The sequence below is a fragment of the Megalops cyprinoides genome, chromosome 8, assembly GCF_013368585.1.
Source record: "Megalops cyprinoides isolate fMegCyp1 chromosome 8, fMegCyp1.pri, whole genome shotgun sequence".
In the NCBI taxonomy this organism is placed as follows: Eukaryota; Metazoa; Chordata; class Actinopteri; order Elopiformes; family Megalopidae; genus Megalops; species Megalops cyprinoides.
This window is the reverse complement of record NC_050590.1, coordinates 39,891,879-39,915,563: the sequence shown is the minus strand read 5'-3', so window position 1 is coordinate 39,915,563 and position 23,685 is coordinate 39,891,879. Positions and strand designations below refer to the sequence as shown.

The following is a 23,685-nucleotide window of genomic DNA, read 5'->3' as shown; positions in this document are numbered from 1 at the left end:
AATTAGCCAGGTCTAACAAATTTATTACTTCTTTGAATGGCAACCTCATTTGGAGAATGTACAGGTGGCTCTTCTGTCAGTGGATCATCTCCCCCTGAGAGAATACATATTTTTGGGCCAGGGTGTGAAGGATGCAACACTGTGCAGTTTCAACAGGGCAGTGATATCCCTGCCCTGTCCCCTTCCTCTTGCTGAGTGACACCTATGATGAAAAAAATAAGGGCTGAAAGAGCACCTGTACACATACAGGGACACCATGACAGTATTTCCATTTGCACTGTGCTATAATTCAGGGCTGGCCCAACGCATGAGCGTACTAAGCAGCTGCTTAGGGCTCCCGTAGCCACCATGTCCCACAAGAAAGCTTGAAATTTTTTTTGTGGTATATTATATTTAGGGTTGTCAAAATAATGTGTTAATTTTGATTAATTAATTATGGAAAAAATAATGCATCGAAAAAAAATTAACACAGATTAATCACAATCTGTGATGCCCCTTGACCCCATACGTCACTGTGCATTTAAGCAATGTCACACTGGAGGTTGTGCTGTTTCACTGAATATCAGCACGGCTGTGATTCGGTCGTAGGTACGAGGCTGCAAGCCGAGTGCCAAAGATAATCATAGCCGTGCTGATATTCCTTAATTAATTAGGTCATATTTTTTGATTGTTATGGCCATTATTGCATATGAACAGTCAAAAAATGTTATGAATGTATGGGAAATAAAAGACATGTTGACCTTTAAAGTTTATAATGTCTATAATCATTGATGCAGTCATTTACCAAAATCCATTTGAATTGAAATATTTTTAAATGCTTCTCATGGCAAATATTGATATATGTGATTAATTTAGATTAATTAATCACAAAGCATGTAATTAATTTTTTTTAAATCACTTGACAGCCGTAATTATATTATGTCAATGGTAAACATACAAAAACGCAATATTATGTTAACAATAGTCAACAATAGTCAATAGTATTGGAGGTGGGGGGTCCCCAAATAAAATTCTGCTTAGGGCTCTGTAAACACTTTGTAATTGTAAGAATACAGTATAACAAAGAAAAACAGACAATTTGATTGATTGATTCTATTTTATATTAGGCTAGTCAACACCTACAATCATGTAGGAGTGACGATGCCTGGTGAATGCCACCCTCTGACACACTGAAGAATCATTTTATGGAATGTTCAGTAAATGTGTGTCTCAAATATGTTTTCCCCTTGGCAGAAACACATCATTAATGATTTTGAGTCAGTGTAAAAGATATTTTGATTGGCTGTGCAAATGATGGCTGATGGAGGATGTGGGCTTTGCACAGCAGCACTGTATATTAATGTTTGAAATAAATGTTTTCTATTGAAGATTATTATTGGATTTTTATTGCTGGAATTATGAGCTGACAAATTATCTTGTTTCCATTTATAGTGATTTGTTAAAAGTCATGCCATAAATTAGTTAAAACTGATAATCAACAGAATTTGTGTGTGGTGTGTTCCATTACTGTGTGATCCCGGTGTGATAACAATTTGCACAGGAGTGGAAACATGATGCATCGTTTCATACAGATTTTACAGACAGGTTTTATTTACCAGGGTCTCAAATCCTGACTGATTCTGGCTTCTGATAGGATTGTTGCCAAAGAAAAAAGACATTAAATGCCTGAGGTTTCTGTTTAGAAAAACAATGTGTACATTTGGTATTTGCCTTACAGTTGTATTCTGAGCAGCTAGACAGGAGACAAATTCCTTTGGCAGTAGATGCAGGTAAAAGTAATCATTTTACAATCACAAAATTACTATATGCCTGAAAACAGCACATCACTGCGCTACAGTAAAACCATGGCATAGCAATCCAGTGAGTCATTGCAGAATAAGAGAAGCCACCACAGTACACTTTTATCCATCAGATCTGGCTCCTCCCACTGTCCGCATATACTCCCTGCACATGCAGCGCCACTTAGCAGGGCAGGATTCCTCTGGTGTCACTCTGGTGTTATGGAAAAATGATGGAATGTTATCGGAGACTAGTAGATTTTGACCTGATGACCTCAGCATTATTCTTTATCTAATAAATAATTCTAGCTTCAGTACATGATCAAATAAACTTCAAATGCATTCCACTACTGGAATGAGGCTTGGAAGGCACTGGTCCTTTGTGGAATGCCATGTTCTGGTGAAGAGACTTCATCTGAACAGCAACTCAGTCCCAGGCTTGACAGGCTTCCAGCACTCTGCCTGTCTCATATGACTGTTGGAGAACTGTAACGTTACTAGGTAACTGAGGTGAGGGTACACAGCTCCATGTGGTCTGGGCTAATCAGCAATATCCATTTCAGTCAGCACACAGAAGAAGGTGAACTGTGTAAAGCCAGTGATGAAACCTGTCCAAAGAGAGGGGACAGGGGTCACAACTTCTTACATATAACATCCTCAATTCTAAAGTCTCTTGGCTAAGATTCCATACATAATGCATATAAAAGAGGAATACAGTGCATTGTAGCATTCATGTATGTTTCATTGACAGATTGGTTGTCAAACACCACTTCTGATGAAAGTGACACTAGAGCTTGAACTTGAATTGGGAGTGTGAGTGAGGTAAGGAGAACTGGGAGTACAGGCTGGTAAGTAGACCTGAGAGTGTGGGTGATAAGGAGAACTGGGAGTGTGTGAACTAAAGAACTAGGAGTGTGAGTTAAGGAGAAATGCGACTATGAGTGAATTACCGACAACTGGGAGTGTGAGAGTCACAGGTAAGTTAGCCAAACATATTTTGATTTGTAATGGGTGTGATAACTTATAATAAGAATTACAATTCTTCTGGTTAGATTTCCAACAACCTACATAGTTAGCCATGAATCTAACCATAAGTAACTGGCTAGTTAATGATTTTGCTATGTTGTATTACTTATGCTTTGTGATTAGCAATGTTAACTTATCTGAAATTTAATAATGTAAATCCTCAGAGTTTGCTATTTGGATGGCAAGGTAGACATACAACTGGCTAAACTGGCTAGCAGTTAATATTACAACACAAAGTGCCTTAAAACAGGATAAGCGCTCAGCTAAGACAACTGATCCCACTGCCACTGTAACATCTACAAGGTAACATGCACCATTATGCTACAAGAAAACGATTAGGTGTTTAGATGCCGGTATATCATTGGGGTTATCCACTGGGCACCTTCCATCATTGGTGTTTCATTGATTTAGGCCAACGACACCTCAGCAAGGCTGAAATGTTAGTTCTGGCATCCTAGAACTACCCTCCTCCACACCTGCTCTCACTACCTATGCTTCCCACCTGCCCGACTAAACAGCTAACCATGTAATGAAAAATGACTAATTACCTAAGTGGCTTGCCATGTACGCTAACTTCAACAATAACTCAAACAACAACAAACTTCCCTGCTACTGAGGTACACCAACACACATGCGCTAGCAGCCTTACAATTATACTGCCAAATACGCATGGTAATAAAGCTTGGTAACTCCACACTAACACACAAACACAATGGAAAGAAAAGCACAAACCATATGCTATACATCTTCTTTCTGACACCCCATAACACTATTCTTTCTGCACCAAATCCACCTACTTCCTTGCTCTGTACCCTCTGCTATCTCCTTAACTGCCTGATGTAAGCTCTGCCCCTGAATTCCCAACTCTCTAAACAGTGCCATAGTTGATTGTGCTGCAAAACCTCTACAACCCACCTTTATTGGATGCACGCTTGCTCTCCATCCTTGCTGCTCCACCTCTACTGCTAAATCTATGTATCTAAACATTTTCCTTTCATAAGCCTCACCCACTCCCATGGCACCATCAGCTCTATAAAATGTATGACCTCATGACTAACCAACCATAAAAATATATCTGACCTCAAACTAGTGCTAACTCTTTCCAACAACACACTTTCCTCCCAGGTCTACTTGCATCTCCCAATCAACGGCTCTCCTTAGCTGGCCTACCTCATGCCTGTATAAAACCTTTCCTCCTCTACTTTTCTCTCAGTCATGAACAAAATGAATAGCTGAAGTCTCAGTCCTATTACATATTAAATTTACTAGTCTTCTCCTCCTCACAATTGCTGCTGCTATACACTTCAAAACCTGGTTATGCCTCCTCAAGTATATTGGCCCTGTGAGAACATCCTGACAAAATATGTCTCCATGTTCCAAACTCTGAACATAGGGGACATGCTGGGTCCCCATCTACCCACTGTTTGAAGTTCTGCAGTGATTGCAGCACATCATACTTACCCCCAGTAAAGAATCTTACATGATTTGTCTCCATACAACACAGGTCCCTCCAACTGAGCCTTCTCTTTTCTGTGCTCTCCCGGTTCATTTGTTGTCCTTGCTTCACCAGAGCCACTGGCCTAGAATGCCTCACTGCTTCATCCTGATGCCGTATCTGCTCCACAACCATTTTCCTCCTCTCTACAGGTCCTGATTTATTCCACTGTAATTTCCCTGTGCTAAGGCCTAGACCCCCTCTCTCTTGCTGCACCCTACCCGAAATGTCTAAATGCCTCAGAGCTGCATGTGCCTCTTGTACTGCCTGCCTCAAGCTCCACTTCCTGCCTGTAGCTACATTTGGCACCAGATTACTAACATATCCTTGCTTTCTGACAATTGCATCTCTAACCTTACCTTTGCACACTTAAACTCCTCCACTAAGCTAGGAACTGGTAACAGAAGAATACCTCTTCTATACAATGCCACATTACTCAAGCACCAAGGAACACTTAACCACTTTCTAATATATGCACTAACCACTCTCACAAATGTTTCTGCCTTGGCACCTCATACACAGTTAGTGGCCATATTACTCTAGGAAGTAGGCCAAACTGCAAACTTCAACTTGCCTGGAAGCCCTGACTTCTTTATCATTTCTAACTCATCAATCACGTAATCATGTTTGTTCTAAGTTGCTACACCTGCTTGCTGTCATTTACCTTGCTGTTATACCACCTACCTAAGCTTTGGACTGGCTTTACCATCACAGACAGGATTTCTTCCTCATTAATGTAAAACACTGTCTTTATAACGTTCCCTCTAGCCAAAGAAATACTCTGTGATTTACTCTGCTTAATCTTCAATTTAGCTCATGAAATTACAGCACTCTGCCCCAGAATGTATATTCTATCAGACAAATTAGAGACATGACCTAATTTGAATAGCTGCGTCATCCCAAATGGCTTGATTGCCATAGAGACACTGACAGGATGGTCCACACCTCTGCTGACACCCTAACAATTGGGTCAAGTGCAACGGCAATCAATTACAGCATGGGACTGGGAGTGGGCAATCGAGAACCATCTGACTTCCTCAAACACGGAATTCAGATTTTATCATCATACAGGTGACAGGTCTGGTTCATTTACATCACAAGCATAGCCTAAACTAAATATATATGTTGGAATGGGTTTGAAAGTTCAGGGTTCACTCCGACACTGTTGAACCCAAAGTAAGTGCTTTTCACGTGCTTTGTTACTGCTTTTTATTGGATTAAAGATGGACTTTTACATCAACACACATTCTTCTTCTCTATCCTCTTTTTCTCTTATAACTTCTGAGCCACGCAACGCGGGAACTTTCTGAAAAAAGCAGGGAAGGGGGAATATACTACTAACCTACTGCTAAATTTCTTTCAGGTAATTCTTTCATATAAAAGAAAGTAGAAAAGAGTTTTAAGGACAGGGAAAAGGTTGCCTTGTTTAGTATTAAGCAGGAGTTGTCATAGGCCTAATTCCTTACCATTCTGTAAAAGATTCTGAAGTAATTGAATCAGCCTGAAGTACTGTGGTGGCAGAGTTGTATTGGAATATAGTTTCTAAAGTAACTGAAACAAAGTGTCTTGAAGTTTCTAAAGTAACTAAAACTGAAGTGTTGTTGTGAGCCTGACTGGCTCTGTGAGGTTTAAAACTGTAACCTGATGTAGCATGGTTCCTGCCTGACGCACTGTGGCAGTGTTTTAAACTCGTTGATAGTATTGTGAGCCCGACGCACTGCGGCTCTGTGAAGTTTAAAACTGTAAGATGAAGTAGTGTGGTTTTTGCCTAATGTACTGTTGCAGAGTTTTACACTTCAATGGCGTTGTTGGAAGCCCAATTTAGTGTGGAAATATTATTCATGCACTGAAGCTGTGAATAATTCAGCATCTTAAAGTAACTAGAAACTGTACAGTCATTGAGAGGACTGATTGTGACTAGCCTACTGAATTGTTGCAGACGACTTTGTAAGAATTTCATAATGGAAGATTTGATTGTTAAATATTGTAATTGTTAAATGTAAGCATGGCTCACTGGGAATGTTCGATGGGATAGAGAACGTTGCGGATAAGCACTATGGATGGGCTGTGTCTCGGTTCAAGAACTATCCCAAGATGCCCATGAAAAAGAAAGGGAAAAGTGCTAATGCGCTTCAAGCGCTTCTTGCTTCATTCAAGGTAACCACGAAAAGATAAGAGGAAGTGGAAGCAGAGTGAGAGACATGTTGTATTCAGAAAAGAAGGTGCTCCACTCCCGAGTCAGTGACAGAGTGATGAACAGGCTAGTGAAACACTTTTGAAAGGAAAAAATACAAATGCAGAAAGAGATTGCTGCACTGAGAGCTAGCAATAACATCATCTGTCTGGAGATTTAGATGTAGCAGGAACCACTTGTTTATGATGAAAAACAGGACAATTGAAAGAAATGCTTGTCATAGGTTGGCAGATTCAATGTGTTGTAGCCCAGTCACAGACCTGGCAGATTTCCAAGGTAGATGGGAAGACAGCAATGATTGTTGGGAGAGAGATTCTTGATCACCTAGCAGAAGAGATCAGTACTCTAACCACATAGTTAGGTTTCCCATGGAATCAATTCACTCCACTACTACAGTGCGTAATAGTGAGGAGGAAGATGGGCTGATGACCTATACCCTTGTTAGGAGTTTTAGTCCCACTGAGCAAAAGACTGTGGTTAAGAACATTGGAAAGTTTGACCCATCCAAGCATGACCCATTGGAATTTCTGGCAAGCCTAGAACAATATTCAGATGTGTACAGTTTAACACTGATGCATGTATCTTGTTAACTATGTGCCTACCCACTACTCTGTCCAGAGCCTCAACAGGCAAAATGAAAAGTACAACTGCAAATGAAATGGAAAGGAAACAGGCATTGCTTCAGGTTTTGGGGATTTTCAAACCTACAGTGGTAATCCAGATGTTACACAGGATGATGGTAGCTTTTAGCTTGTGCTTGATTTCTGCCTTTGACTGTTCTGAGCCACCTCGGAGCTTTTAGCACTTTTTAGCTGGTAATTCTGTTGGCAGAAAATCTTTATTTAGTGAAAGTGTGTTCAGTTAGGGGGGAAAAATGTGATCAAAACTGTGCGAGAGTTGCCGGATGATTGGATTTCTGGAGGGAGACCTCCAGGATGAGTTCATCTGCGACCGTTGCCTACTCGTTGAGCACTTGGAGAACAACATTCTTGATCTCAAGCCCCGACTAGTTGGACTCCACAGTAATCCTGAATTGTTAGAGTTCCAGGAACTGATTAGTACGCCCTATAGGGAGATAGTGTGCTCACCAAAGCTAGGTAGGGGGGAAGATACAGACCAGATAGGGCGAGAGAGCTGGGTTACATTAGGGCGTAGACACAGAAAAGGGCACACAATTCCAAGAGGGGCGGCATCTCCAGAGATCGCGGTGACCAACTGTTTCATGCCACTGCAGGACGAGTTGGCCCACGATCCTGAGAGTGGGAGGACTGAAGAGCCCCAGGGCACCCAGACGCCCTCATCCTCCAAGAAAAGGGAGTTGGTGATAGTGGGGGACTCAGTCATTAGAGGGGTAGATAGCATAGTGTGTTCGTGTGACAAGGAGTCTCGCATGGTCTGTTGCCTGCCTGGTGCCCAGGTTGGAGACCTCCTGGAGAGTGCGGACAAGCTCCTGGCCAGAGCGGGGGAGGATCCAGTGGTCATGGTCCATGTTGGAGCCAATGACATAGGAAAGGGTAGGTTTGGAGTTCTGCAAGAAAAATTTATTGAGCTAGCGGGGAAGATTAGGAGCAGAACCTCCACGGTAGTCTTCTCTGGAATTCTACCAATACCACGTGCAAGCAAAGGGAAGCAAGCCTTTATATGGAGGTTTAACACGTGGTTACAAACCTGGTGTAGGAAAGAGGGGTACAGGTTTATGGGGCACTGGGACTCCTTTTGGAACAGGGGTGACCTGTTCAAGTGGGACGGGTTGCACCTGAACCGGAGGGGTACAGCTGCACTGGGCCAGCGTATGCTTAGGGTAGCAGAGGGTTATTTAAACTAGGGTCTGGGGGGGCAGGGAGTTTATACAGTCAGATGGGTAGGGATAGACAGACTGCCGGAATAGAACACACCATGGCTAAATATCTTATTAGTAGAGAGGAAACAATGCTTGTAAATCAGTCAGAGCAGCACTGTAATAGAGGTGGTTCTGGGCAGTTGGGGGCGGGGGTAGAGGGCAGGAGAGGCACACATGGTACCCTGAAATTTCTCTGTTTAAATGCTAGAAGCATAAAAAATAAAATTCTCGATCTGGAAACCGTTATGAGTAATAGTAACTTTGATGTTGTTGGGATTACAGAGATGTGGCTTGGTCCAGGGGATGGGGATGAGTACAACGTAGAGGGATACAAGCTGCTAAGAAAAGATAGAATCAATAGAAGAGGAGGAGGCGTAGCTCTCTATGTAAAGGATAATCTTAATACTCAGGAAATACCAGGAATGGAGCCCCTTGGTGTTAGTGAAGACATATGGATTAAGATATTGGGGGAAAATCAAAAAGGCCTGAATGTTGGAGTATGCTATAGGCCACCAGCCTTAGATAGCAATGTCAGTAGTACTCTTTGATAACATTAAACTTGCATGTCAGGAGGGTGAGACAATAGTAATGGGGGACTTCAATTACCCTTCAATTAATTGGGAAGCTGTGTCAGGTCAAGGTAAATGTGAGGAAGAGTTTTTGGATGTTGTAAATGACTGTTTTTTGATATAGTCTGTTACTCAACCCACGAGAGAGAACACAATCCTAGATCTGGTTCTGTGTCAAAATCCTGATAGAATCAGCAGTACTGAGGTAAGGGAACCACTCGGAACAAGTGACCATAGTTCAATTACATTTGAAGTTTTTTGGCAAGTTAAGTCTGCATTTTCCAATGCTAGAGTATTCAACTTTAGATGAGCTGACTTTATTAAAATGCGTGATTACACAAGAAATATAAACTGGGTACCTCTTCTAGATGGTAAAACTGTGAAAGAAATGTGGTGCATATTTAAAACGATTATTCTGGATGTACAGCGTAAATTCATTTCACAAGTGAGAAAAGGGAAGCTGAAATTCAATATTACAGTTGAAAAAGGATAGTTAAGGATGAAATAAGAGGTATAAAAAATAAGGATGGAGTTATGGTTTATGATAACAAAGCTATTGCTGATACACTAAACAGTTACTTTGTGGAGAGATTCACTACTGAAGTGTCTTCACATATGCCTTCCGATACAGTCAGTTCTCAGAGACTTATGGAGGAAATTGATTTAAATGATGCACTAGAAGTACTAGATAAACTTCAAAAACTTAAAACAAATAAGGCAGCAGGCCCTGATGGAATATATCCAAGAGTTCTCAGAGAACTAGCGGAAGTGGTTTACAAGCCTCTGACAGTTATTTTTAAGCAATCCTTTAAAACTGGAGCAATGCCAGATGACTGGAAACATGGCAGTGTAGTACCTATCTACAAGAAAGGAGACCAGACTGATCCAGGAAATTATAGGCTTGTCATCTTAACTTGTATCGCATGCAAAATACTGGAATCCATCATTAGGGATAATTTGGAATTATTCCTGGAACAAAATGGTGTCTTAAATGATAGCCAACATGGTTTCCGCAGAGGGAGGTCATGTTTAACAAACCTCCTGGACTTCTTTGAGGAAGCTACAGCATGTTTGGACTCAAACCAAGCTTATGATATTATCTATTTGGACTTTCAAAAGGCATTTGTACCGCATGAGAGGCTCATATTGAAAATGAAATCTGCAGGAGCTTACAGGAGCTATCACTGAGTGGGTTCGAAGTTGGTTGTCTAGTAGAAAGCAGACTGTAACTGTGGGAGGAACTGTTTCACAGCAGGGTCCTGCATGAAGTGGAGTCCCGCAGGGATCGGTGTTGGGGCCTTTGCTATTCCTTATATACATAAATGATCTTGATGCAGACGTTAGTAGTAAATTAGTAAAATTTGCAGATGATACAAAACTAGGGGGTCTAGCCAACAGTATAGAATCAACTAAGGTAATACAGGAAGACCTAAACAGCATCCAAAAGTGGGCAGATACCTAGCAGATGACATTTAATTTAGATAAATGTGAAGTCTTGCATGTGGGAAATAAGAACCTTAGACAAGACTACTTCATGGGTGGAAAAACTAGAATGTGCTCAATTTGAAAAAGACTTGGGAATAATAGTTGACCCAAGCTTAACAGGATCTATGCAGTGTGCTGTAGCAGTAAAAAAGGCCAACAGGATGCTGGGATATATAGCCAAAAGTATTGAGTATAAATCTAAGGAGGTTATATTGAAATTATACAATGCCTTAGTCAGACCTCACTTGGAATACTGTGTGCAGTTCTGGGCACCGCACTATAAAAAAGATATTGAAGTTCTTGAAAAAGTTCAAAGAAGGGCAGCTAAATTAGTTCCTGCCATGAAATATAAAAGCTACAAGGAAAGACTCAGGTTACTTAACCTATTCAGACTTAGCAAGAGGAGGGTTAGGGGTGATTTAATTGAGGTATTTAAATTCATAAAAGGACTCAATAAGGTTAACTATAATAGATTTTTTAGGGTTCAGTCACAAGAGGACATAAAGGGAAACTGGTTAAGAGTAAGTTCCACACTGATATAAGGAAATATTATTTTACACAAAGAGTTATCAATACATGGAATAGGTTGCCAGGTCTAGACTTGATGCAGTTTTGGATACTCTTTAATTAAGAAATGGTGAGCTTAGTTGGGCCGAATGGCCTGTTCTCGTCATAATATGTTCTTATGTTCTCTCCTTCACTAATATATAGCTAACTGTAGACATACAGCTAACTGGCTGGCAACATAAAACAAAATACAATGACTAATACCAATTCTGTATATTACCATATGCTTGCTAGCCATCAAAAGAAATTCCTTCACTTGGCACGCGCTCCTTACTGAACAAAGAAATTCCTCAAGAAACAAAATAAATTATTACATAGAATACAGTAGATGGTGACTGGGGAAGTAATTTGTTGGGAGAACTTATTTTACCTTACAATTTCATCTAATTTAACTATTCTGCTGTTCACTGCATCTGTTGAGCTGAGCATCTCTGTACGGATAATGGCATACAGGAAAACAGCTTGGACAAAGCACGCTGTTGGAATTGGCTTCCATTTCAATTGAAAAGGGGCTTCTAATTTAGCTGGAGGATAAAAACAATCTACACTACAAAAGAATTCTTCATTTTCTCAAGTAAGAAAAAAGGACATATTTCCTCCAAAGTGATGCTTTGTTGCGTGCTGCTTTAATATTATTTCAAGAATAATGCTCATTTCATAACAGCAACTGGAAGTTGAGATGGTTTGTGATATTAAGCTAATTTGTGGGTTAGATATTATGTGCATGATATATTTTGCTCTTCTGTCTATCTAGTCTAGATACCATCACTACCACTGGGGCGGCAGTGTAGCATAGTGGTTAAAGAGCAGGACGCCTAACCGAAAGGTTGCCGGTTTGATCCCCGCTGGGACACTGCTGCTGTACCCTTGGGCAAGGTACTTAACCCACAGTTGCCTCAGTAAAATATCCAGCTGTATAAATGGATAAAATTGTAAAGAACGGTAATCTATGTAAGTCGCTTTGGATAAAAGCGTCTGCCAAGTGAATAAATGTAAATTTCAATGAGCATTCAGTGTTGCCCTGCTTTCTCTTATGGCTTGTGTTGCAAGCTACTGTAAGCGTTAACTGTGCAATCTGCTTGTCTGATTTTTTGCTTATGGCAGTCAACACGGCTATTAGGTACTGTAATTTACTAGATGTGTATAAGGTGTTGTGTGCTGTGAGGAGTCAAATGATGTTACTGAAGGCCCAGTAGTTGACCAACAATTCCCTAATGTTTATTTGTGTGAAGTACAGAGAAGGGCAACAAGCTATGAGGAGAGACTCAGCTTTAGTCGAGAAAAAAAGGAAAGTCAGGGGAGATTTGATTATGAGGTTACTGCATTTATCAAAGAAAAAAAATGACAACAGAAGCTATTTTAAGATTAATTCTGTCAGTAGAGCAAGTTATATTTTAAGTAGTTTTTTATAGTTAAGTTTGTCTTAGAAATATAACTGTCTTATAACAAAAACTGTGCAGGGGTATGGGTGAAAATGACTTTATCAGTTTACAACAAACTTATGAGTTTCTTTGTCAAAGAGCCTGGAATATATCCAATGCATTAAATGTTGTATTGTAGGGAACATTTATTGACTGTTATCAAATGCAGAACAAAAATGACATAATTTCATACTTTCCAAATTAGTGGGGGTATATAGAGCTGCGTTTTGAGACTGAGAAACTGAATTTCAATTTCAACTCTCTTTTTAGTTACATTACATTATATTAGATGTATTTATTTTCTGGTTGTTTCAGTTTTCCCATTTTTGGTACATTTTTATCATTTTACTGTTTTACTATCTTTTATTGTTTGAGTTCTTAATCAACAGCCAGTGTTTTAGCATTTTTATCAGTTCTATATGTTTTTAGCATTTTTCTGTCACTTCCCTGTGACACAAAGATCTAAGCAGCTCCACACTCTTACATTTACTCTCAATCCAGGACACGGGTGGCTTTAATAGCTGGGCCTGCACTTCTCCATATGTCCTGGTCATACTTAGAATGGAAACAGTTGCACATGCGCATACATTTGCAAGAAATTCTTTTGATGAAAGCAGCAAAGGTTCCAAACTCTCAGGAAAGCCTTGGAAGGTGAGTCCTGTGAGATGTTTGTTGTTGTCCCTGATGATTTGTACATGGCTTATGAATGCCAAAAGTGTAAACATGGCTATGAATTGAGATGCCAAATCATCACCTTAGAGCACATCTAAAATTTAGGGAAAACCAAAAATAGTGCTTTGGAGAGCACGATTCTAAGTAACAAAGCTGAACTTAGAGACAGCTCCTCAAATTTCAGTGCATCAGTGGAAGGGCCTGCAGAAGGAAGAGGTGCCACAGACATGACATGTTCCACTTCCTGTGAGCCAGAGCAACAGGTTAGAATTGGAAAAAAGTGCCAAGCCAGGTGTCTCGCTCTACTGGAGTGCCTGGTGCTTCAGTTTTCCAACTACTTCCAGTCCCTGTGCCTGCCCTCCCCGACACAGCCCCCTCCATCAGAATCCCTCCCCACTGAACCAGCTCCCACTGAACTGGGGCTGTTTGGTTAGGGTTAGGGTTAGGGTTCAATTTGTGGTATATAGCACTGGACTCTATGGTTGTTGCCCCACAATGGTGTGCCGTCTCCCTGAATGTAGCATTATTGATATAAATGATCAATTTCCATTCCTTTTAAATATATGTATGACTGTCACACATGTTAGCTCAAATGATGATCTTTTGTTGAAACAGTGATCTTCAATGGGATAAGATCAGTGCAGAGAGACACAATCTTCCTAAATTGTGCAGTGTTAAAACCCATTCTCAGATTAATATTTCCCTACATTTTTAGCTAAGATTCCACATGTGCTTTCCAGATCTCACCACTTCTGCCTTTTCCATTGTTTTCTGTGGTTTTTTGGTGTTGCTCCTGTTTCATTATTAGCTACTCCACCAATTTAAATGGGTGATGTCACTGCAGGGCAGTATGTAAGTTCCTTATATGTAATTAACTATTTGTTCTGAATGAAAGCAACATAAAACAATGCAAAATTTTATTTAATGAATGCAGATTTTGGTACTGCTACACCCAACTGCTGCATTTGATATCACTGGCCACTCTATAGTAATTGATAGACTAAGACATTCATTTGGGATCTCTGGAACTGTGCTGAGTTGGTTCACATCATTTCTGTCAAACAGAACACAGGCAGCTGACTTGCATAAAAACAAATCAAAAAAACGGATAGAAATCTATAGTTATTCACCAATCAATAGATGGGAAAGACCCTTGTGTTTTACATATTTCATTTGTTCTTCAAGGAAAATGCATTACTCACAATTTGAAAGTCACCCTTTTTGAAACAACACACCTTACTGCTGTGAATTAGCTGCAGACAGCATAAATAAATGTCAAGATTTCAATTCAAGAAATATAACATTTCAACACGCTCCTGCACAACATTTCACACACATTGTCCATTGCTCTAAATAATCCAACTGAGTTCAACAGATGACAGTGCCTGATCTAAACATCACTGTCATTTGTGTTTAATTGGTAATTGATTCATCACCTTTAATTATTGGGGAGGTGCAACAATTCTTTAATGAGTGGCTGGCAAAAAGGCTGTATTGACCTCTTGGAGCTGGAGGGCTGTAGTACATGCAAAAAAACAACTCAAGAAAAAATGAGACCTCTGGATATGCACTAATTTGAGGTTCCAAAAGTAGGTAACTTATTCAGAGACTGTTTTCATTAAGGTTTAGAGAGCTTGGGTCATTTCTTCATACTTTACAACCTTAGAGAAAATCTATTATGCATTAGCTTTGCAAATGTCATTAGAGGCAAACTTTGCCTGTGTGCTCTGCCTATAGGAGGAGGACAGATGGCAGAGGAATTACTCACACAGCAGCTTGGTAATGAATGGAGGGCGTGTGGACACTGGGAGGTGGATGCCCAGGAAGTAGACAGGCACCCCGGAAAGGGCGATGGCAATACCAATGAGGGAGTTGATGGTGTCACTGTACAGGGGCACACCCACCAGGAACACAGTGCAGAGACAGAATACGATGGGAAACAGCAAGGACAGCTGCATAAACAGACACAAACATATGAATGTACACACACACACATACACAATCACACACACAAACACGTGCGTGTATACACACAGAGGCAGATACATGAATATGTGCACATACATACAAAGACATACATGTGCACATACACACCTGCATACATACATGTGCAAAAAACACATATGCAGTATACACACACACACATTCACACATGTGAAAAAACACACATATATACACACAAATATGTGCAAAGACATGTACATAAGTGCACAAACACACACATAGGAGAAAGAAAATGTGAAAGCCTACTTAATAATAATAGAATAACAGTTCAGTAATTCAGTATAATGACTAGTGTTGTAATTTCAGTTTCAGTCTAGATTTTGCTTTCAGCACATTTTATGTCTAAACATTTTTACATTAACAAATACTGTTGTTTAAACAGACTAGACAAATCATTTGTATATATCATGTTTAACTGTGGAGAAATGCACTTCTCAGTGTGAATATGACAATCAGCAGATAAAAGCCATTAATTGCAATAAAGCTGGGTGGGCAAGTTGCTCCATTTGCACGGGGTAGTTATTATTTATTTTAAGGACATTACTAACTGTAGCATTATCCTGAAGTGTTGTCTCACCTTTACAGGCCTGGGTCGCTCAGGTTCCTTCCAGCGCAGGTAAATTTGTCCTGCAATGGACAGCCCTACAAAGAACCAGTAGCTAAAGCTATAGTAGTTAATCAGCTGATAGACGTCCTCCACAGTCAGGTAGATTAATGCCATGGCACACTGTCAACACAACAAAATATGTAACACTCAGTCAAAGTTGTACTGCTCTAACTTGATGGTGACAATCACAGGGGGAACACGTGTGCACAGAATGAGCATTCAGTAAGCGAAGTGACATTTAAAAACTATTTACACACTTTCTGTTTAGGTTAATTTAAGTCATTTAGCCTTCCCCAAAGTATAATCTCATTTTATTTTGTTTTAACTAAGTATCCCCATTTTTATTACGCTGCTCAGTAAGATAGTTGAAGGGAGTCACCATCTCATACATTGAAGAGAAGAGCAGGGATGGGAGTGAATCGTTCTACATGAATCATGGACAGGGCATCGGGGAGATGTCCTTCACGGGAACCCACAAAGAACAGCCTTCAAGCCAAAGGGAAGAGACAGCCAGCACCAGTTAAGAATAATTTCAAACACAAAGAGTACATTATTAGCAAATGCACATGCCCACATAAACTTGTTTACCTGACAGCTGCTTAAGTATATTCTACACGACACCACATTGCTGCCCTGTTCCCTACAACTGAACCAAATGACTGCTTCTTACCACTACACCACACTACTGTTCTATACCACCACAATACACTGCTGTCCTGCTCTTTACCACTAGACCAAACTGCTCCCCCCTTCCCCTGCACCAAACTGCTGCCTAGCTCCTTAGCACAACACCACACTGCTGCTCCTTACCATTACACCACACTGTTGCTCTTTAAAGCTACACCACACTACACCTTACACCTACACTACATTTCTGCTCCTTATTATGACAACACATTATACTGCTGCTCCTTACTAGTACATCACACTGCTCACCTGCTCCCTAGTACTACACTGCTGCTCCTTACCACTACACCATACTGCTGCCACACATTTTGCACCACACTATTCTGCTGTTCCTTAACACAACACCACACTACTGCCCTACTCCTTAGCACTACATCACACTGTTGCTCCTTATCACCACACTATACTGCTGCTCTTTACCACAACACCACACATCTGCACTGCTCCTTACCACTACATAAAACTGTTGCTCTTTACCACTACACCACACTATTTCTTACCCTACACCAAATTGCAGCCTCGCTCCTTACCATTACACTATACTGCCAATCCTTACATTACATTACATGCATTTAGCAGACACTGTTGACCAGATCGACTTCCAGCACAATAGAACAAAAGTGTATCCATTCAATTTAAACAAGCAACAGTGTCAGACCAGGCTAACAACACTCCCAGGCCAGTGAGTATGAGCATAACAGTATTCAAGCCCTACCACAAGTTAACTTGTGCAATCTGAAAAAAGTTAAGTATACCGCAATACAACAGTCCCTAGAACAAAAAAATCAGTATACATCACAATATTACATGTAAAATTAACATCAAATGCTAGAAGTAGCAGGTTTTAGGAGGTAGATATAGATGCAGTCTGAAGAGGTGGGTCTTCAGTCTGTGTTGGAAGATTTCCAGTGATTCTGCTTTCCTAACCTCCATAGGGAGTTCATTCCACCACTGAGGGACCAATACAGACAAGGAATCATGTCTGAGAAGTGCGACCCCATCGGGTCGGGACAGTCAGCTGCCCTGCAAATGCAGAGCGCAGCAATCTTGAGGGAACATAGGGCTTGAAGAGCAGTTATAGGTATAAAAGGGCTGTCCCATTCACTGTCCTGTATGCCAGCACCAAGGTTTTGAACTTGATACGAGCGATGACAGTAAGCCAGTGAAGTAAGATGAAGAGAGGAGTAACTTGAATATGTTTAGGAAGATTGCAGACAAGTCGTACAGCTGCATTTTGGATTAGTTGTAGAGGTTTGATTGCACAGGCAGGAAGGCAAGCAAAGAAGGAGTTGCAGTAGTCCAGGCATGAGAGGACCAGGGCCTGAACTAGGAGCTGTGTCGAATACATAGCGAGATAGAGGTGGATCCTTCAGATGTTGCTCCTTACCACTACAAAACACTGCTTCTCATTCCCACTACATTATACAGCTTCCCTGCTCATTAGCACTTACCACTATGCTGCTGCGCTTCTAACCACAACACCACACTAGCACCCTGGTCATTAACATTATGCTACACTCTTGCTTTTTAAAGCTATACCACACTGCTGCTCCTTACAACTACACTGTTGCTCCTTACCATTGCACTACACCATTGGTCCCCAACTACTGGGCCTGGGACCGGTATCGGGCCACGGCACATTCGCTACCGACCAGCATGGAAAAGATAAAAAAAAAGATTTTTATTTTTTAAAATTGGTAAAATAAAATAATAGCCTAATAATATGAAAATAATAAAAATAATAATTATAAACAATTATAGGCTATTCGTGCAGTAATTACATTGAACTTGGTGCAGTCTGTTGGTCCTTTTCTCACCACTCTAAAATCTCTGTCATGCCCACAACAGTTTACAGATTTTGAACTTGAGTAATGCATGCGCTGCGAGTTCATCACTTACAATGGTCTGCGTGAGCTGTGTTGCCTGCCAACTTTGTACTAGCTTGCTAGCTGACATGAATAAAAAAAATTAAATCAATTAAAATCAAGGCTGAATATCCTGAGATAGCCACAAACGCACTGAAAACGTTGCTTCCATTTCCAACATCCTATCTCTGTGAAGCGGGGTTTTCCGCAATGCAGGCAACAAAAACAAAATTACGGAGTAGACTGGACAAAAGAAACACACTTCAGGTGTCACTGTCTCCCATCACCCCTAGATGGTTCCAGGAAACAAGCTCAGGGCTCCACTCCACTGATTCAGTGACATGGTGAGTTGCAATGTTTTTATTATATGGTCATTGGAGAAAAATATACAATTTATGTTTTTATATCATCATGTCAGACCTACTTAAACTAAAAGGTTATGAAAAAGCAGCTATACTAAACTTACAGGCTTAATCAATATTCCAGTTGTGTCATGACGACACCCCCCCCCCCCCCCCCCCCGATAGTTGGTCGGTCAAAATATTGTCTGTATTCAATTCAATTCAATTCAATTCAATTCAATTTTATTTGTATAGTGCTTTTTACAACTCAGGTTGTGACAAAGCAGCTTTACATTGTTCCCAGGCCTGAGAACCCCCTGAGAGCAAGTCTAAGGCAATAGTGGCAAGGAAAAACTTGTGGGTCTATATGAAACTGGTCTGTGGTGCAAAAAAGGTTGGGGACCACTGCACTACACTATTCCTTACCACTGCATCACACTAATGTTCCTTACCACTACACTACACTTTTGCTCCTTACAACTACACCACACTGCTATCCTGCTCTTGACCATTACACCAAACTGCTGCCCTGCTCCTCACCACCCAACCACACTGCTCCTTACCACCACAACACACCTCTGGTGTATTTTCCACTTTATCCTTTAATTGGATTTCAGTGCTCACCATACTTATTTCAATTTCCAATTTCTCCTTCTTGTTTGCATTTTTGTATCTACAAAATTTACTTTACATTTCATATGCTGTCCAGGATGGTCACTCGTGACTGCTGATTTAAAAGGTTTATTTAAAAGGTAAACTTTTGTTAACTGCAGGTTTCAATGTTGTAAATACCTTTAACAGATGATACATGCATCACGTATACATAATTCAGTACTCACAAGTAAGGACATAAAAAAGGGCCTCATGTTAATCTTACATTACTAAAGAACCATCTGGCATTTAAGTATAAGAAGTCACTTTGTAACATTTCTTGCTATTTATTCTGCCTTTATTTGCTGTTGTACTTTAGCGTTAACTACTACTACTTAACTATACTTGTCTTAAGAAACTGTCTTAAATGTTGTATAATTTGCAGTTCTTATTATGATATAACTATGTTTCACTATAGTCTAACAGACCTAAATAATGGGTTATATTTTGAAAACAGCCTGATAATGTAGTGGCTTTAAAGTCAGTTGCATGTAATTGACCCCACCATTTACCCTCTGAGGGTCATGTGACACACAAACCACTGGAGGAGAGAGCCTATGAATACTATAAAGCCAGGCAGCACAGGCAGGTTAAGGAGTAAAGAAGACCAAGAGGATTCCCACCTGGAAGCAGCAATGATAGATGCATTCAGGCCACCGTAGCAGGACAGTGCCACAGCAATCGGGATTGACCAGTTCATCACTCCCAGGGTGTGGTCAGCAAATGTCTGAACAGAGATGGAAAGACAAAAATACAGCATTAGTTTATACAACTCACTGATAAACACTGACTGACACTTCCGACTAGGAAACATTGTGTCAAATAGACATAACCCTGGTTAGACGTGGTTTTTTTCTGAAAAGTTCCACCACATTGACAACCAGGATACAAGTTTCAGAGTGACCGGCCTTCTTTAAGAGACATTGTTGCCATCCTAACTGCAGGTTGCATTCAACCTGATACTGGAGGATACTACTCATCTTGTGCCAGTCCAAGACAATATTATTGTAATGCACAAGCCAATTTTTAAATCTGTGCTGTGAAAAATTGGCACTGTGCTAGAAATGTCTTCTTTGTGCCAAGTTAGTAATTTTATCCTCACAAAATCATTGTGCTTGTGCTGAATGGGAGGAGAGGGATGTCTGGTGCAAACCAGGGTATGTTCCAGTGAACCGTGGTATTTTCTGGCCAGCTGTGCACTTAGGGCATAACACCCTGAACAGCCACCTCAGCACAAGCATAACATTTAAATGCAAAAACGAGGGAGTGAAATTAATATTCAAATACCATTATCAAATAAGCTTATTAGAGAGATATATAATTTGTAGACATCAGGATAGATTGAACTGAATTATAACACATCAGTAAGCAAATATTGTCAAAATGTCTGGTAATACAACCATGCGATATTCTTTGCTGTATGTACTTTACTCATCATTTGTCCTGTAAACCCCTATATTGGAATACATTTTCAGATGGATTAACATCAACATACACTATATGGACAAAAGTATTTGGCCACACCTGTTTTTCAGGGTTTGGGCTAGGCCCCTTATCTCCAGTGAAGGGAAATCTTAATGCTTCAGCATACCAAGACATTTTGGACAATGCTATGCTTCCAACATTGTGGCAACAGTTTGGGGAAGGCCCTTTTCTATTCCAACATGACTGTGCCCCAGTGCACAAAGCAAGGACTATAAAGACATGGTTTGATGAGTTCGGTGTGGAAGAACTTGACTGGCCTGCACAGAGCCCTGACCTCAACCCCATCGGGCACCTTTGGGATGAACTGGAACGGAGATTGTGAGCCAGACCTTCTCGTCCAACATAAATGCTCTCATAAATGCTCTACAGAATGAATGGGCACAAAGGCCCACAGAAACACTCCAAAATCTTGTGGAAAGCCCTCCAAGAAGAGTGGAAGCTGTTATAGCTACAAAAGGGGGATCAACTCCATATTAAAGTATATATATTTGAATACAATGTCATTACAGTCCCTGTTGGTGTAATGGTCAGGCGTCTGAATACTTTTGTCCATATAGTGTACATCCTAATGCACCATCATTACATTACATGCATTTAGCAAATGTTCTTATCCAGAGCGACTTCCATCACAATGGAACATATGTGTATCCATTCAATTTAAACAAACAATTTAAACGAGTGTCAGACCAGGCTTGCTTAAGTTAGCTTAAGTAGTTGGCTTCTCTTCATTCCGTTTGATGTGATTATTTCAAACAGAGAGTATGTGTCTCAAAATGTTCAGGTGCAAATGCAGAGCAGTGAGTGATGCATTATCATGAAGTAAGAGGTTTTATATGCTCACATTGTTTTCCTTGCTTGGGAAATTGGACTAATGTGAGTTATCTAGTCGTCCCAGGTATTCTAGACATCAGTGTTTTGCTTTCGTGGACAGAATGCCTTCCGTCAGTTACAGAAGACATTCCGTCCACGAAAGCAAAGGCTGCTGGAACTTTCATAGACATCAATGTTTTGCTTTCGCAGATAGAATGCCTTCTGTGCTACATAACACATAAATTCATTATGAAACCATGTAACACTGTAACGTGAAAACCACGAAAAACACAAACGCGTTAGCATTGTGTCCACGAAATATTGACGTCTATGAAAGTTCAAGCAGCCTTTGCTTTCGTGGATGGAATGCCTTCTGTAACTGCAGAGTCACGGAATGTATTGTGCTAAATCCCTTTCATGCACATCATACTTATAGCAAAACAGTTAAGCGGACAGTAATAAACAGTAATATAGCAAAACAGTTAAGCGGACAAAATAAGCATTTGATGGCATGGAATGATGATAGTATAGCGCATTCTGCATTTCGTGCCACAAAAGCATAAATGCTGGCCTAGGACATCTGTTACATGGACAGAATTACTTTTGTCTACAATATGAGTTTGTTTTGTCTGCATAGTGCGAAGTGCATTCCATCGTTTGTCCACAAAATGAAAAGCACAACTGTCAATTCAGTGCACAACAGGAATCATCCATTTTGTTTTCTGTGCACGAAAGTATGTGCTCTCTTCAATATTTCGTGGACACAATGCTAACGCGTTTGTGTTTTTCATGGACAAAAGGTGTTACGGTGTTACATGGTTTCGTAATGAATTTATGCGTTTCGTAGCACAGAAGGCATTCTGTCTATGAAAAAAGGTCTGTTACATTCGGCGCCCCATACACAACATGCTCAACAGGCCAACTCATATGGAGTTTACAAGGCTTATTCTGATTAAAAAAAAATTAGATAGCAGGACGGCTAGTGTGGCTAGTACCAGGTTTAAATTTTTAAATTTGGTTTAAATTTTTTTTTAACTTAAATCTTTATGGTCCTTGACTTAAAATGTTACCACTAACCATGACTGTGCAGTGTACAATTAAAGTTATTTAAGAGTGGTGAAAAAAATGGCAGAAATGACCTGTTATGTATTGAGTATACTGTGGTGGAAAATAGTTCATAAGCATTGCCACTTTCACCCCACCAGAGAAAAGCAGATCTTGACATGGTACAATCAAGCTTGTTACTTGGTGGAGACAATTGTTGCATGAAGATGGTAGGCATTGCCAATAGATGTCAGTTTTTGATTTTAACCACAGTTATTGACATATTAAATCAGCCATTCACTCTATCTCTACTATGCATGTGGAGGTCTGTAATGTATAAGGAAACCAGATAATCCAATATGTTAGCCTTAAACAAACAATACATATCCTATTATACTTTGTATGCATGTGAGCAGAAACTAAAAAGAATGGTCACAAGTGTACAGGAGACTGTGGGAGGGGTATGCAGCTGTGAGATAACTGTATGCCGTAAGTTACAAACTACGGCCTGTTGTTGGCACTGATAATGGGAGGTAGACACTGTCTGGACATTTCCCAGAAGATGGACCTTGAGTTTAAAATAAAAATAATTGGACTCTGTGAGGACGGGGTTGCAAATATTGGGGTTCTTTGTTTGTTCAGTGTTATGCAAGAGACTGCTTAGTGTCGTATCTCCCTGATTCTGCCGAGTGTTTTTACTGAAAGGGTGTGTGTAAATAATGGCAGTAAATGTCAATTAGGCCAAAGCAAGTAATCAGTTATTTTTTAATATAACACATGTGTGGACTTGGCAATACTGGTGCACATCCAAGGCAGGACTGTTATTTTTTATTTATTTTTATATTTTAGATATGTGCAGCCTTGAAGATAATGGTGTACAGGGGAAGCAGAATATGAAGTGGGCACAATGCCAGAGTGTGAGATAACGATGTACAAGGAGATGGGGTGTGAAACTGAAGAAGAAGATTTTGTGTTTGAGTTCCATGACAGGAGGAGTGAGGAGAAAGGTAAAAGAGAGTGCATTTAGAAGGTGCTTCGGATTTGCTCTGAGCGGACCAGCCTGGTTTACTGTATGTGATTTGAAGCATACTGTATGCAATAAACCTAATCACATCAGACTCCATGGATTTTACTTCTTTTATTG

General features: G+C 40.3%; 1 protein-coding gene across 1 annotated transcript in view; it reads right to left on the bottom strand.

Moving 5' to 3' along the window:
• Nucleotides 1–1,076: 1,076 nt before the first annotated feature.
• The window catches only part of LOC118781742 (Y+L amino acid transporter 2), a 65,796-nt gene continuing 43,187 nt past the window's right edge, over nt 1,077–23,685 (bottom strand). The window contains exons 6-10 of the mRNA XM_036534767.1: nt 19,826–19,929; nt 16,048–16,144; nt 15,629–15,778; nt 14,816–14,999; nt 1,077–2,386 (exon numbers count right to left, since the gene is read on the bottom strand). Coding sequence (XP_036390660.1) covers nt 2,319–2,386; nt 14,816–14,999; nt 15,629–15,778; nt 16,048–16,144; nt 19,826–19,929 — 603 coding nt within the window. The 3' untranslated portion in view covers nt 1,077–2,318. The remainder of the gene's footprint in view (nt 2,387–14,815; nt 15,000–15,628; nt 15,779–16,047; nt 16,145–19,825; nt 19,930–23,685) is intronic.